Source organism: Coregonus lavaretus (assembly GCF_964263955.1).
Source record: "Coregonus lavaretus genome assembly, chromosome: 15".
In the NCBI taxonomy this organism is placed as follows: domain Eukaryota; kingdom Metazoa; phylum Chordata; class Actinopteri; order Salmoniformes; family Salmonidae; genus Coregonus; species Coregonus lavaretus.
The window spans coordinates 20,626,568-20,639,127 of NC_140002.1; the positions used below are offsets into that span (position 1 = coordinate 20,626,568).

Sequence of the window (12,560 nt, forward strand, 5' to 3'; positions counted from 1 at the left end):
GGTTGACAACTCCGTTGTGTCCTCCTCCCAGAGTGCGAAGAGCCTTGGCGTGACCCTGGACAACACCCTGTCGTTCTCCGCTAACATCAAGGCGGTGACCCGATCCTGTAGGTTCATGCTCTACAACATTCGGAGAGTACGACCCTGCCTTACACAGGAAGCGGCACAGGTCCTAATCCAGGCACTTGTCATCTCCCGTCTGGATTACTGCAACTCGCTGTTGGCTGGGCTCCCTGCCTGTGCCATTAAACCCCTACAACTCATCCAGAATGCCGCAGCCCGTCTGGTGTTCAACCTTCCCAAGTTCTCTCACGTCACCCCGCTCCTCCGCAAACTCCACTGGCTTCCAGTTGAAGCTCGCATCTGCTACAAGACCATGGTGCTTGCCTACGGAGCTGTGAGGGGAACGGCACCTCCGTACCTTCAGGCTCTGATCAGTCCCTACACCCAAACGAGGGCATTGCATTCATCCACCTCTGGCCTGCTGGCTCCCCTACCTCTGCGGAAGCATAGTTCCCGCTCAGCCCAGTCAAAACTGTTCGCTGCTCTGGCACCCCAATGGTGGAACAAGCTCCCTCACGACGCCAGGACAGCGGAGTCACTCACCACCTTCCGGAGACATTTGAAACCCCACCTCTTTAAGGAATACCTGGGATAGGATAAAGTAATCCTTCTACCCCCCCTTACCCCAACCCACCCTCCCCCCCCCAAAAAAAAAAAATAAATAAATAAATATATATAATAAAAAAAAACATTGTAAAGTGGTTATAAGGTGAATGCACCTATTTGTAAGTCGCTCTGGATAAGAGCGTCTGCTAAATGACGTAAATTTAAATGTAAATGTAACTAAGGAGTGGCTCCGTAAGAAGCATCTCAAGGTCCTGGAGTGGCCTAGCCAGTCTCCAGACCTGAACCCAATAGAAAATCTTTGGAGGGAGCTGAAAGTCCGTATTGCCCAGCGACAGCCCCGAAACCTGAAGGAGAAGGTCTGTATGGAGGAGTGGGCCAAAATCCCTGCTGCAGTGTGTGCAAACCTGGTCAAGACCTACAGGAAACGTATGATCTCTGTAATTGCAAACAAAGGTTTCTCTACCAAATATTAAGTTCTGCTTTTCTGATGTATCAAATACTTATGTCATGCAACAAAATGCAAATTAATTACTTAAAAATCATACAATGTGATTTTCTGGATTTTTGTTTTAGATTCCGTCTCTCACAGTTGAAGTGTACGTATGATAAAAAATTACAGACCTCTACATGCTTTGTAAGTAGGAAAACCTGCAAAATCGGCAGTGTATCAAATACTTGTTCTCCCCACTGTATGTGTATATATGTTTGTATGTATGTATGTGTATATATATATATATTTGCGAGAAGAAAAAAAACATGGGGGATTGGAAATGATGCAGACAATTACATTGATGGAAGTTACAATCTATCTGCAATATTAAAGCTGATCTACCCCCTAAAAAAAACATTTTTTTTTAAAACACACATACTTGGCTAACTCATTCACTGATGATGCTAGTAAAAATCTGCAGGCAGTTACAGGTTAGGGCAGAAACTTACCTGGTTAAGATGAAAATGACAAAATGACTTTTTCCACTCAAGTTAACTAACCAAAGGCACTTAGCTTTCTAGCTACAACATTTCTAAAACATATCTGAACTAACCACACATTAAGGGTGTGTTTGTAAATTTAATCTGGAGTTCCAGAGTGCGCTCAGAGTGCCCTCAGGGCGTTCGTAAATTCAGAACGTTTCGCTCTCGGAGCGTTCAGAGCGCACACTGCAGGACGCTCTGGCCGAGGAGTAGGGTTGATCCGAGCGTTCTGGCCTCAACGGCAGTCAAGCACCCAAGCTAACTGGCTACCGTTGGCTAGCTACTTCCAGACACAAATGAGAAAACACCTCACTCTGACCATTTTACTCGCCGTAGTAGAGCTGGTTAACCTGTTTGTATGTTATCCAGAGCGTTGCCGATGTTTACTGACACCGGCCATATTCAACGGGTGTTGAGCGTTTGTAAATTCGTCTGTTATTCTGCGCTCTGGCACACTCATACGAGAGTGCTCTGAAATCGGAGTAGATAGCCAGAGTGAATTTACGAATGCACCCTAATATTGAGGAAATTACACATGTTTGTTTAGGTTTTGTTGCTAGCTAACAAAATAACCGGCATTGCATTTGGCTGGACAGTAGTCATCTGTGATTGGTCATTCTATCTACTTCCGTATTCAGTAGCCTATCCACGTACGTATTCATCCAGCTGTGTGTAATACGTTTCCTGATTTGTTGAAGCGACTTTAGTAGTGAATTTTGAAAATCCCTGCTTGTTGAACGAAGCAAAGATTGTACAAATATTTGTTTTTATCCTCTAGCTAGTTTGAATACGTTTTTATGGCTGGATCGTGGGTATGTAACGTTAGTTATAAGTTTCACTAACTTGCGGACTAAACTAGCGCCACGAATACAGATGTGTGTTAACGTCTATATGGTCTGACGGTGTTAGCTAATGTTAGCTAGCTAGCTGGTGCAAAAGCGTTGCTGGCAGGCAAAACCTAACTTGTTCATGCATTCGCTTGGCTGTTGAAGCAGTATGCGTTAGCTACGTATGAAAAAGCAGGAAGTCCAGCCTGTTTGTTGTAACGTTAATTGTTATTTAGCTAGCTACAATTATGGTAATTAAGATAAAATAGTCATCTAAACATCGTTTTTGTGTTCTATGCTCCCTGACTTTCTAGCTTTCATTTTGGTGATTTTTATCATTTGTAGTCTACACAGTTTAGATTTGGTTTGAGTCATTTTACAGTATATTTACCCCCCCCCGTATATTTACCCCCCCCCCCCCCCCCTTCTCTCTCTCAAAGTATTATTATTATTATTATTATTATATATAAAAAAAATTACCCAACCGCGGGCCATATGTTTGACACCCCTGACCTAGGCTATGGGCTGCCAATAGAAAACATGGCTGGCTAACTTGTACAATTGGATATTGCCCATTTACCATTGCAGCCAAAACATTAAAAGGTGTGTGTGAGAGAGCTAGTGAGTTTGAATGTAAGTCTGGTGTGTAAATAACTAACTTGTGCATTAACCCATACATATTTTGAAATGTAACTGAATCCGACTTTCTTCACTGTGCCTTTAGGGACCAAGCAAAGCCTTCCTGCAACGCAGGAAGAAGAGGGCCAGCAGCAGACGCTGGGCTGTTATGAGTAAAAGGCTTCAAGAAACACCTGAGCCCATCATCACACCTGTAACCACACAGTGAGTCAATCTATGGCAGTCATCACTGCAACATTTTAGTCATTTAGCAGACACTCTTATCCAGAGCGACTTACAGTTAGTGAATACATTTTTTATACTGGCCCCCCGTGGGAATCGAACCCACAACCCTGGCGTTGCAAACGCCATGCTCTATCAACTGAGCTACATCCCTGCCGGCCATTCCCTCCACTACCCTGGGCCAATTGTGCGCCGCCCATGAGTCTCCCGGTCGCGGCCGGCTGCGACAGAGCCTAGATTCGAACCAGGATCTCTATTGGCACTGCGATGCAGTGCCTTAGACCACTGCGCCACTCATACAGTAGGGTTGTTGTTGACTAACCCTTATTAGTCTAGCCTACTAACAGTTGTCCTTCTATTGTTGCCTACAATGTCAACATGAATCTATGGATGGCTGAATGATCATGCACAAGAGGGAGGACAACCCTTTCCTCAACTCTCTTAGCACTTATCATTATGTGTGTATTTTCTTTAGACTTGGAAATTGTGACCCAATCACCCAAACCAGTCCGGTTCCTTTACTGGGTGTCAGAGTGTTGCTGCTGGAATTTGGCAGGATATGCCAAATCTGGAGGAACTGCCTGAGCCAGGTAGGTTTATACAGCATGGCTATGTTTGTAACAGGGCTGTTTTGGTTGAGGGAAATGTTATGTTAGATTTAATTCCCAAACACTTACCTACATGATTCACTCTATATGTCAGTGACACTAACCACGTTTCCATCCACAGTTTTTATGCGAGTAAAGTCATACTGTATAAAAAAAAATCACAACAGCTGTGACGGAAACAGGAAGTTTCGTTAAAATTGTATATACGCTGACAGATCATTTGTTCGTTCGACTTGGTGGGATCTTTTTGTGTTTGTAAAATTAATTATGCGAGAAATGGTGGTGGAAGCGTTTTTATGCGCATCATATCACGTGACTCCAAGTTAGTAAACTTGATATGGTGTGTGATCCTCCCACTATGACTCGGGGAAACCATGCAGTGTATTAGGCTACAGATGAAATAACTTATGATGAACTTCACAGGGTGGTGAAAGTGCACAGTGATCTTGATGATCCTTTCCAATAAATATCGAGGATCCTATTCTGGTGACATGATGATCGATGCTTAACTGCCATTTGACAAATAAAAATATATTCTTGCTCTTATCCATAATAATCTCATCATGGACAGTGCCCTCCACTAATATTGGCACCCTTGGTAAATATGAGCAAAACAGGCTGTGAAAAAAATGTCTTTATTGTTTATCCTCTTGGTCTTTCATTCCAAATATTCACAAAAATCTACCCTTTAATTCAAGTAAAATAATTGAAAGAAAAAATAAATAATTATCATAAAACAAATATTTTTCTCAAATATACAGTACCAGTGAAACATTTGGACATACCTACTCATTCCGGGATTTTTCTTTCTTTTTTACTATTTTCTACATTGTAGAATAATAGTGAAGACATCAAAACTATGAAATAACACATGGAATCATGTAGTAACCAAAAAAGTGTTAAACAAATCAAAATATATGTTATATTTTAGATTCTTCAAAGTAGCCACCCTTTGCCTTAATGACAGCTTTGCACACTCTTGGCATTCTCTCAACCAGCTTCATGAGGTAGTCACCTGGAATTCATTTCAATTAACAGGTGTGCCTTCTTAAAAGTTAATTTATGGAATTTATTTCCTTCTTAATGCGTTTGAGCCAATCAATTGTGTTGTGACAAGGTAGGGGGGTATACAGAAGATAGCCCTATTTGGTAAAACACCAAGTCCATATTATGGCAAGAACAGCTCAAATAAGCAAAGAGAAACGACAGTCCATCATTACTTTAAGACATGAAGGTCAGTCAATATGGAACATTTCAAGAACTTTGAAAGTTTCTTCAAGTGCACTCGCAAAAACCATCAAGCGCTATGATGAAACGGGCTCTCATGAGGACCACCACAGGAATGGAGTTACTAGCCTCAGAAATTGCAGCCCAAATAAATGCTTCACAGAGTTCAAGTAACAGACACATCTCAACATCAACTGTTCAGAGGAGACTGTGTGAATCAGGCCTTCATGGTCGAATTGCTGCAAATAAACCATTACTAAAGGACACCAACAAGAAGAAGATACTTGCTTGGGCCAAGAAACACGAGCAATGGACATTAGACCGGTAGAAAATAGTCCAAATTTGAGATTTTTGGTTCCAACCGCCGTGTCTTAGTGAGACGCGATGTGGGTGTACGGATGATCTCCGCATGTGTATTTCCCACCGTAAAGCATGGAGGAGGAAGTGTTATGGTGTGGGGGTGCTTTGCTGGTGACACTGTCTGTGATTTATTTAGAATTCAAGGCACACTTAACCAGCATGGCTACAACAGCATTCTACAGCGATACGCCGTCCCATCTGGTTTGGGCTTAGTGGGACTATCATTTGTTTTTCAACAGGACAATGACCCAACACACCTCCAGGCTGCGTAAGGGCTATTTTACCAAGAAGGAGAGTGATGGAGTGTTGCATCAGATGACCTGGCCTCCACAATCCCCCGACCTCAACCAAATTGAGATGGTTTGGGATGAGTCGGACCGCAGAGTGAAGGAAAAGCAGCCAACGAGTGCTCAGCATATATGGGAACTCCTTCAAGACTGTTGGAAAAGCATTCCAGGTGAAGCTGGTTGAGAGAATGCCAAGAATGTGCAAAGCTGTCATCAAGGCAAAGGGTGGCTATTTGATGAATCTCAAATATAAAATATATATTTATTTGTTTAAACTTTTTTGGTTACTACATGATTCCATATGTGTTATTTCATAGTTTTGATGTCTTCACGATTATTCTACAATGTAGAAAATAGTAAAAAATAAAGAAAAACCCTATAATGAGTAGGTGTGTCTAAACTTTTGACTGGGACTGTATGTGTGCCACAATTATTGGCACCCCTTCATTCAATACTTTGTGCAACCTCCCTTTGCCAAGATAACAGCTCTGAGCCTTCTCCTATAATGCGTAATGAGGTTGGAGAACACATGGTAAGGGATCTGAGACCATTCTTCCATACAGAATCTCTCCAGATCCTTCAGATTCCGAGGTCCACGCTTGTGGACTCTCCTCTTCAGCTCATCCCACAGGTTTTCTATTGGGTTTAGGTCAGGGGACTTGGATGGCCATGGCAAAACCTTGATTCTGTGGTCAGTGAACCATTTTTGTGTTGATTTTGAGGTGTGCTTTGGATCATTGTCCTGCTGGAAGATCCAACCACGGCCCAGTTTAAGTTTCCTAGCAGAGGCAGTCAGGTTTTGATTTATTATCTGCTGGTATTTGATGGATTCCATGATACCATGTATCCTAACAAGTTGTCCAGGGCCTTTGGAAGAAAAAAAGCCCCACAACATCAAAGATCCACCACCATACTTCACAGTGGGGATGAGGTACTTTTCTGCATGGCTATCGTTCTCTACGCCAAACCCACCTCTGGTGTTTGTTTCCAAAAAGCTATATTTTGGTCTCATCTGACCATAGAACCCAATCCCATTGAAAAGTCCAGTAACGTTTGGCAACCTGTAGGCGCTTGAGTTTGTTGTTTGATGACAGCAAAGGCTTTTTTTATGGCAACCCTCCCAAACCACTTGTGGTTATGTAGGTGGCGTCTGATCGTAGTTTTGGAGACTTTCTGACCCCAAGACCCAGCTAACGTCTGCAATTCTCCAGCTGTGATCCTTGGAGATTTTTTTCGCCACGCGTACCATCCTCCTCACTGTGCGTGGGGTCAATATAGACACACGTCCTCTTCCAGGCCGATTGTTAACATCTCCAATTGCTTTAAACTTCTTAATTATTGCCCTGATTGTGGAAATTGGCATTTTCAACCGTTGAGCTATTTTCTTATAGCCATTTCCTGATTTGTGCAGCTCCACAACCTTTTGTCGCACATCATTACTGTATTCTCAGGTCTTTCCCATAGTGATGGATGACAATGGGAACTTGGCTTGTGTGTCACCCCAGTGAAACAGGAAGTCATGGCTTACCACTTAAGTGTTCCTAATCACTCAGGTGAACTTAAAAATGTAAAATATTAATGGGAATATACTTCAGTTAGATTTTACTCATAAGAATTTGTAGGGGTGACAATAATTGTGTCACATGTTTTGGAGAAAAATATTTATTTAATTTATTTCACATTCATTTTTTCAATTAAAGGTTTGATTTTTGTAAATATTTAAACAGCAAAGCCATTTTTTTCACAGCCTGTCTTTCTCATATTTACCAAGGGTGCCAATATTAGTGGAGGGCACTATAGACTAGCCTACCCGCACTGCCATCTTTATGCACCTTTGCCATTGGATGGAAGCCTAGCTACTGACCCAATTTCTACTTCCATCTATCTATTGCAGTCATTTGCTGGATTCTTGAAAACATTTTTCTTCTGGCGGGAGTATGCCAAACAATTAGAGACCCTCCAGAATCAAATGGCTGAGCTGCAGAGGGAGATGGGTGCCTTGCATTCTGCTCTTCAGGTGAGACACCAACAATTACACTCAACTGAATATACCTTAGGGTGTGATCATGATGTGACAAACAGCCACATGCAGTACTACGTCACTAAAGCCTGTCTTGTTTCAGCAGGGTGGTAACACTGCATGCCATTGCCATGGGACTGTGGCTGGTGGTTTAGTCCGTCCAATGTTCCCTACTCCTCCCCCTCTTCCGTTGGGCTGTGGGTCAAGTGTGGACCCTCTCCCTGCTCTCACACCACCAGTCCCAGCCCCACCTCCTCCTCCACCACCACCACCACCTCCTCCTCCCCCGTCTACCACTGTTCTGCAACCCTACGTCCCTAAAAAAAGAGTGGCCTCCAATACTCAACAGGTAAGAACTTAACTCACCTTTCTTTCTTTCTTTTTTGGTGGTCATAGATCGATTTCAGTCTCATCTCTCCTATGATCTGACCTCTGTCTGTCACTTAGAGCTCCAAGGAGAAGCAGGACATACTGGTGGCTGTGACCCTCAGGGATTTACAGGCTGTTAAACTGAGAAAGGTCATTGCCAGCAGAGTGAAATCGAAGGTAAGCAAGGCATATCCTTAGCCTACTCAAAGTAATGTGTGCTTCCACCTGTCCAAAATGTAAGATCCATAGGACACTCCCACATAGCATGCAGTAATGTGCCTGATTCTCTCTTGCATTTCCAGCATAAACGTGTGCAACAAGGCCATTGTCTGACAATGGGTCTGTCTCTATTTCAGAGGACTCCAGAGAAGATACGTGCCCCTCTGGTCACTGCGGCAGACCTGCAGAATGTCCGTCTGAAACGATCCCACTGCCAACTGCCCCCTAAGCTCCCCAAACACCTTAACGCTGGAAGGTAAACCTTCATCTGCTGCCATTGTTTTGTGACCAGGAGATTATCACAGTGTTCTCCATCATGGTCCCGGGGATCCACCACATGTTGTGCAGGCTTTTGCTCCAGGCCAATACTGATAATCATTTGAATCATGTTTATCAGTGTTTATCATGTTTATCAGTGTTTATCATGATTATCAGGCCTGGACAAAAGCCTGCACACCTGGACGAGAATTGAAGAACAGCTTTTGAAACATTTTGTTTTCTTTATTGGATTTATGTTGTCTTATTGTAGAGATGATCAAATGTTATTTCCCACCCTAGAACACCTACCAAAAGCCCCATGAATCTGCGTACACAGCTGAAGAGGGTTCAAATCAATAGGTAATGCATTTGAACACTCAAGTGCTTTATTCTTGTGTTGGCTTTATTCTGGGGTTCTTGTGTTACCTCAAAACAGGAATTCGAAGGACTATAATCAAGTGAATGCTCAGTCTGACTGTTTCTCTTCACTCTTTAGGAGTCCTGGTGGTACTCCTCTGTTTGACAAGGAGAATATGGAGACAGGCACTGGCCTCACCCCCATCATGACTCAGGCCCTGCGACGCAGGTTCCAGGTAGGTCACTCACTCAATTTGGGGCACCACAGCTTTACAGAGCCCGTGTGTGTATGTATGTATGTATGTACACTACCAGTCAAAAGTTTGGACACACCTACTCATTCAAGAGTTTTTCTTTATTTTTACTATTTTCTACATTGTAGAATAATAGTGAAGACATCAAAACTATGAAATAACACATATGGAATCATGTAGTAAACAAAAAAGTGTTAAACAAATCAAAGTATATTTTATATTTGAGAATCTTCAAATAGCCACCCTTTGCCTTGATGACAGCTTTGCACACTCAGCATTCTTTCAACCAGCTTCACCTGGAATGCTGAAGGAGTTCCAACATACAGTGGGGGAAAAAAGTATTTAGTCAGCCACCAATTGTGCAAGTTCTCCCACTTAAAAAGATGAGAGAGGCCTGTAATTTTCATCATAGGTACACGTCAACTATGACAGACAAAATGAGAAAAGAAATCCAGAAAATCACATTGTAGGATTTTTAATGAATTTATTTGCAAATTATGGTGGAAAATAAGTATTTGGCCAATAACAAGTTTCTCAATACTTTGTTATATACCCTTTGTTGGCAATGACACAGGTCAAACGTTTTCTGTAAGTCTTCACAAGGTTTTCACACACTGTTGCTGGTATTTCACTCCTCTAGAGCAGTGATGTTTTGGGGCTCTCGCTGGGCAACACGGACTTTCAACTCCCTCCAAAGATTTTCTATGGGGTTGAGATCTCGTGGAGTTGCAATGATCATGAGAACGGTGAGGAATCAGCCCAGAACTACACAGGAGGATCTTGTCAATGATCTCAAGGCAGCTGGGACCATAGTCACCAAGAAAACAATTGGTAACACACTACGCCGTGAAGGACTGAAATCCTGCAGCGCCCGCAAGGTCCCCCTGCTCAAGAAAGCACATATACAGGCCCGTCTGAAGTTTGCCAATTAACATCTGAATGATTCAGAGGACAACTGGGTGAAAGTGTTGTGGTCAGATGAGACCAAAATGGAGCTCTTTGGCATCAACTCAACTCGCCGCGTTTGGAGGAGGAGGAATGCAGCTTATGACCCCAAGAACACCATCCCCATCGTCAAACATGGAGGTGGAAACATTATGCTTTGGGGGTGTTTTTCTGCTAAGGGGACAGGACAACTTCACCGCATCAAAGGGACGATGGACAGGCCATGTACCGTCAAATCTTGGGTGAGAACCTCCTTCCCTCAGCCAGGGCATTGAAAATGGGTCGTGGATGGGTATTCCAGCATAACAATGACCCAAAACACACGGCCAAGGCAACAAAGGAGTGGCTCAAGAAGAAGCACATTAAGGTCCTGGAGTGGCCTAGCCAGTCTCCAGACCTTAATCCCATAGAAAATATGTGGAGGGAGCTAAAGGTTCGAGTTGCCAAACGTCAGCCTCGAAACCTTAATGACTTGGAGAAGATCTGCAAAGAGGAGTGGGACAAAATCCCTCCTGAGATGTGTGCAAACCTGGTGACCAACTACAAGAAATGTCTGACCTCTGTGATTGCCAACAAGGGTTTTGCCACCAAGTACTAAGTCATGTTTTGCAGAGGGGTCAAATACTTATTTCCCTCATTAAAATGCAAATCAATTTATAACATTTTTGACATGCGTTTTTCTGGATTTTTTTTTTGGTGATTCTGTCTCTCACTGTTCAAATAAACCTACCATTAAAATTATAGACTGATCATGTCTTTGTCAGTGGGCAAACGTACAAAATCAGCAGGGGATCAAATACTTTTTTTCCCTCACTGTAACTCTGTGAAGCATTTATTTGGGCTGCAATTTCTGAGGCTGGTAACTCTAATGAATTTATCCTCTGCAGCAGAGTTAATTCTGGGTCTTCCATTCGTGTCGCGGTCCTCATGAGAGCCAGTTTCATCATAGCGCTTGATGGTTTTGCGACTGCACTTGAAGAAACTTTCAAAGTTCTTGAAATGTTCCGTATTGACTGACCTTCATGTCTTAAAGTAATGATGAACTGTCGTTTCTCTTTGCTTATTTGAGCTGTTCTTGCCATAATATGGACTTTATATTTTACCAAATAGGGCTATCTTCTGTATACCACCCCTACCTTGTCACAACACAACTGATTGGCTCAAACGCATTAAGAAGGAAAGAAATTCCACAAATGAACTTTTAAGAAGGCACACCTGTTAATTGAAATGCATTCCAGGTGACTACCTCATGAAGCTGGTTGAGAGAATGCCAAGAGTGTGCAAAGCCGTCATCAAGGCAAAGGGTGGCTATTTGACGAATTTCAATATTTTGATTTGTTTAACACTTTTTTGGTTACTAAATGATTCCATATGTGTTATTTAATTGTTTTGATGTCTTCACTACCATTCTACAATGTAAAAAATAGTAAATAAACCCTGGAATGAGTAGGTGTGTCCAAACTTTTGACTGGTACTGTATGTATGGTTATAAAGGTGTGTCACCTTTTTCACTACTTACGTTGTTATTTATTCCCTCAGAGTGCCTTACCACGAGGACCATCTCCAAAGGCAAAGAATTGCAATGGAACCTTTTATTATCAAAACTGAGACATTTGTTGATAAATACACGGATGTCGATCAAGACGAGTTGAAATGTAACGGTGAAAGGCGGCTGTTCTGATAAAAAAAAAGTTCCAGTGTTGTATGAGGATGGTATGCAAGCTATGGATGTAACTATTGGCGCAATGCACATTTTCTAGCGCTTTCTGCTTTCCACTGCTTAATGGGTTACTAAGTGCTAGGGAGATTGAAGATGAAAAGAGGAAACACTTGTGTCTTGAACCACTATTTTAAAACGGACATAAAAGTTCTGAAAGCAAGCAGTTTCTGTGAATGCTGCTTTTTCAGAACAGTCCTGTTAATTCATTGAATGACAGATGAGGACTTGCCTTGACTGCCCCTCTGTATCAGACATTGGATTGGTCAATCCCGACACTGCCTTAAAGGTTTTTGGAACAGTGACTCCAAGGAGGATGTTAAGTGAGCAATACTGATATTTAAAAAGCAGTAGTTGAGATACTCTGTACATGTTGAGGAAACACAATCTATGACGAGTTACTTGAACTGAGTCAGACGCATCACGTTTTTAATGTGGGTTCAGTTAGTCGTCATTTTATGAGGAAGTAAATGTATCTGACGGACTATATTTGGAAATTGCGCATTGACTGGGGACCCAAAATGTTTGTGAGCTATTGTGTTTTGATCTTTGTTTATGTAACTTTTTTCTAAAAGCTTATATTGCATGATCTTTTAATTTGCTACTGTAACCAAATAAAAATGTTTACATTTTTAATTTGTTTAAGAAC

At 42.2% G+C, this 12,560-nt stretch overlaps 1 protein-coding gene across 1 annotated transcript; it reads left to right on the forward strand.

The window, feature by feature from the left end:
• The first annotated feature begins 2,307 nt into the window (after positions 1-2,307).
• On the forward strand, positions 2,308-12,545 carry LOC311142984 (proline-rich protein 11-like). The gene is made up of 10 exons (XM_084178769.1): positions 2,308-2,414; positions 3,154-3,272; positions 3,766-3,880; positions 7,667-7,789; positions 7,899-8,141; positions 8,240-8,338; positions 8,518-8,636; positions 8,939-8,998; positions 9,135-9,231; positions 11,734-12,545. The coding sequence occupies exons 1-10, from the start codon at positions 2,400-2,402 to the stop codon at positions 11,800-11,802; spliced, it is 1,059 nt and encodes a 352-aa protein (XP_084034895.1). The 5' UTR covers positions 2,308-2,399; the 3' UTR covers positions 11,803-12,545.
• Positions 12,546-12,560: the final 15 nt, after the last annotated feature.

Bases quoted from the DNA above. Each gene is read 5' to 3' on its own strand.
- LOC311142984 (XM_084178769.1), top strand. The intron at 8,142-8,239 runs GTAAGAACTTAA...TCTGTCACTTAG, and splicing joins TGGCCTCCAATACTCAACAG to AGCTCCAAGGAGAAGCAGGA. The intron at 8,999-9,134 runs GTAATGCATTTG...TTCACTCTTTAG, and splicing joins AAGAGGGTTCAAATCAATAG to GAGTCCTGGTGGTACTCCTC.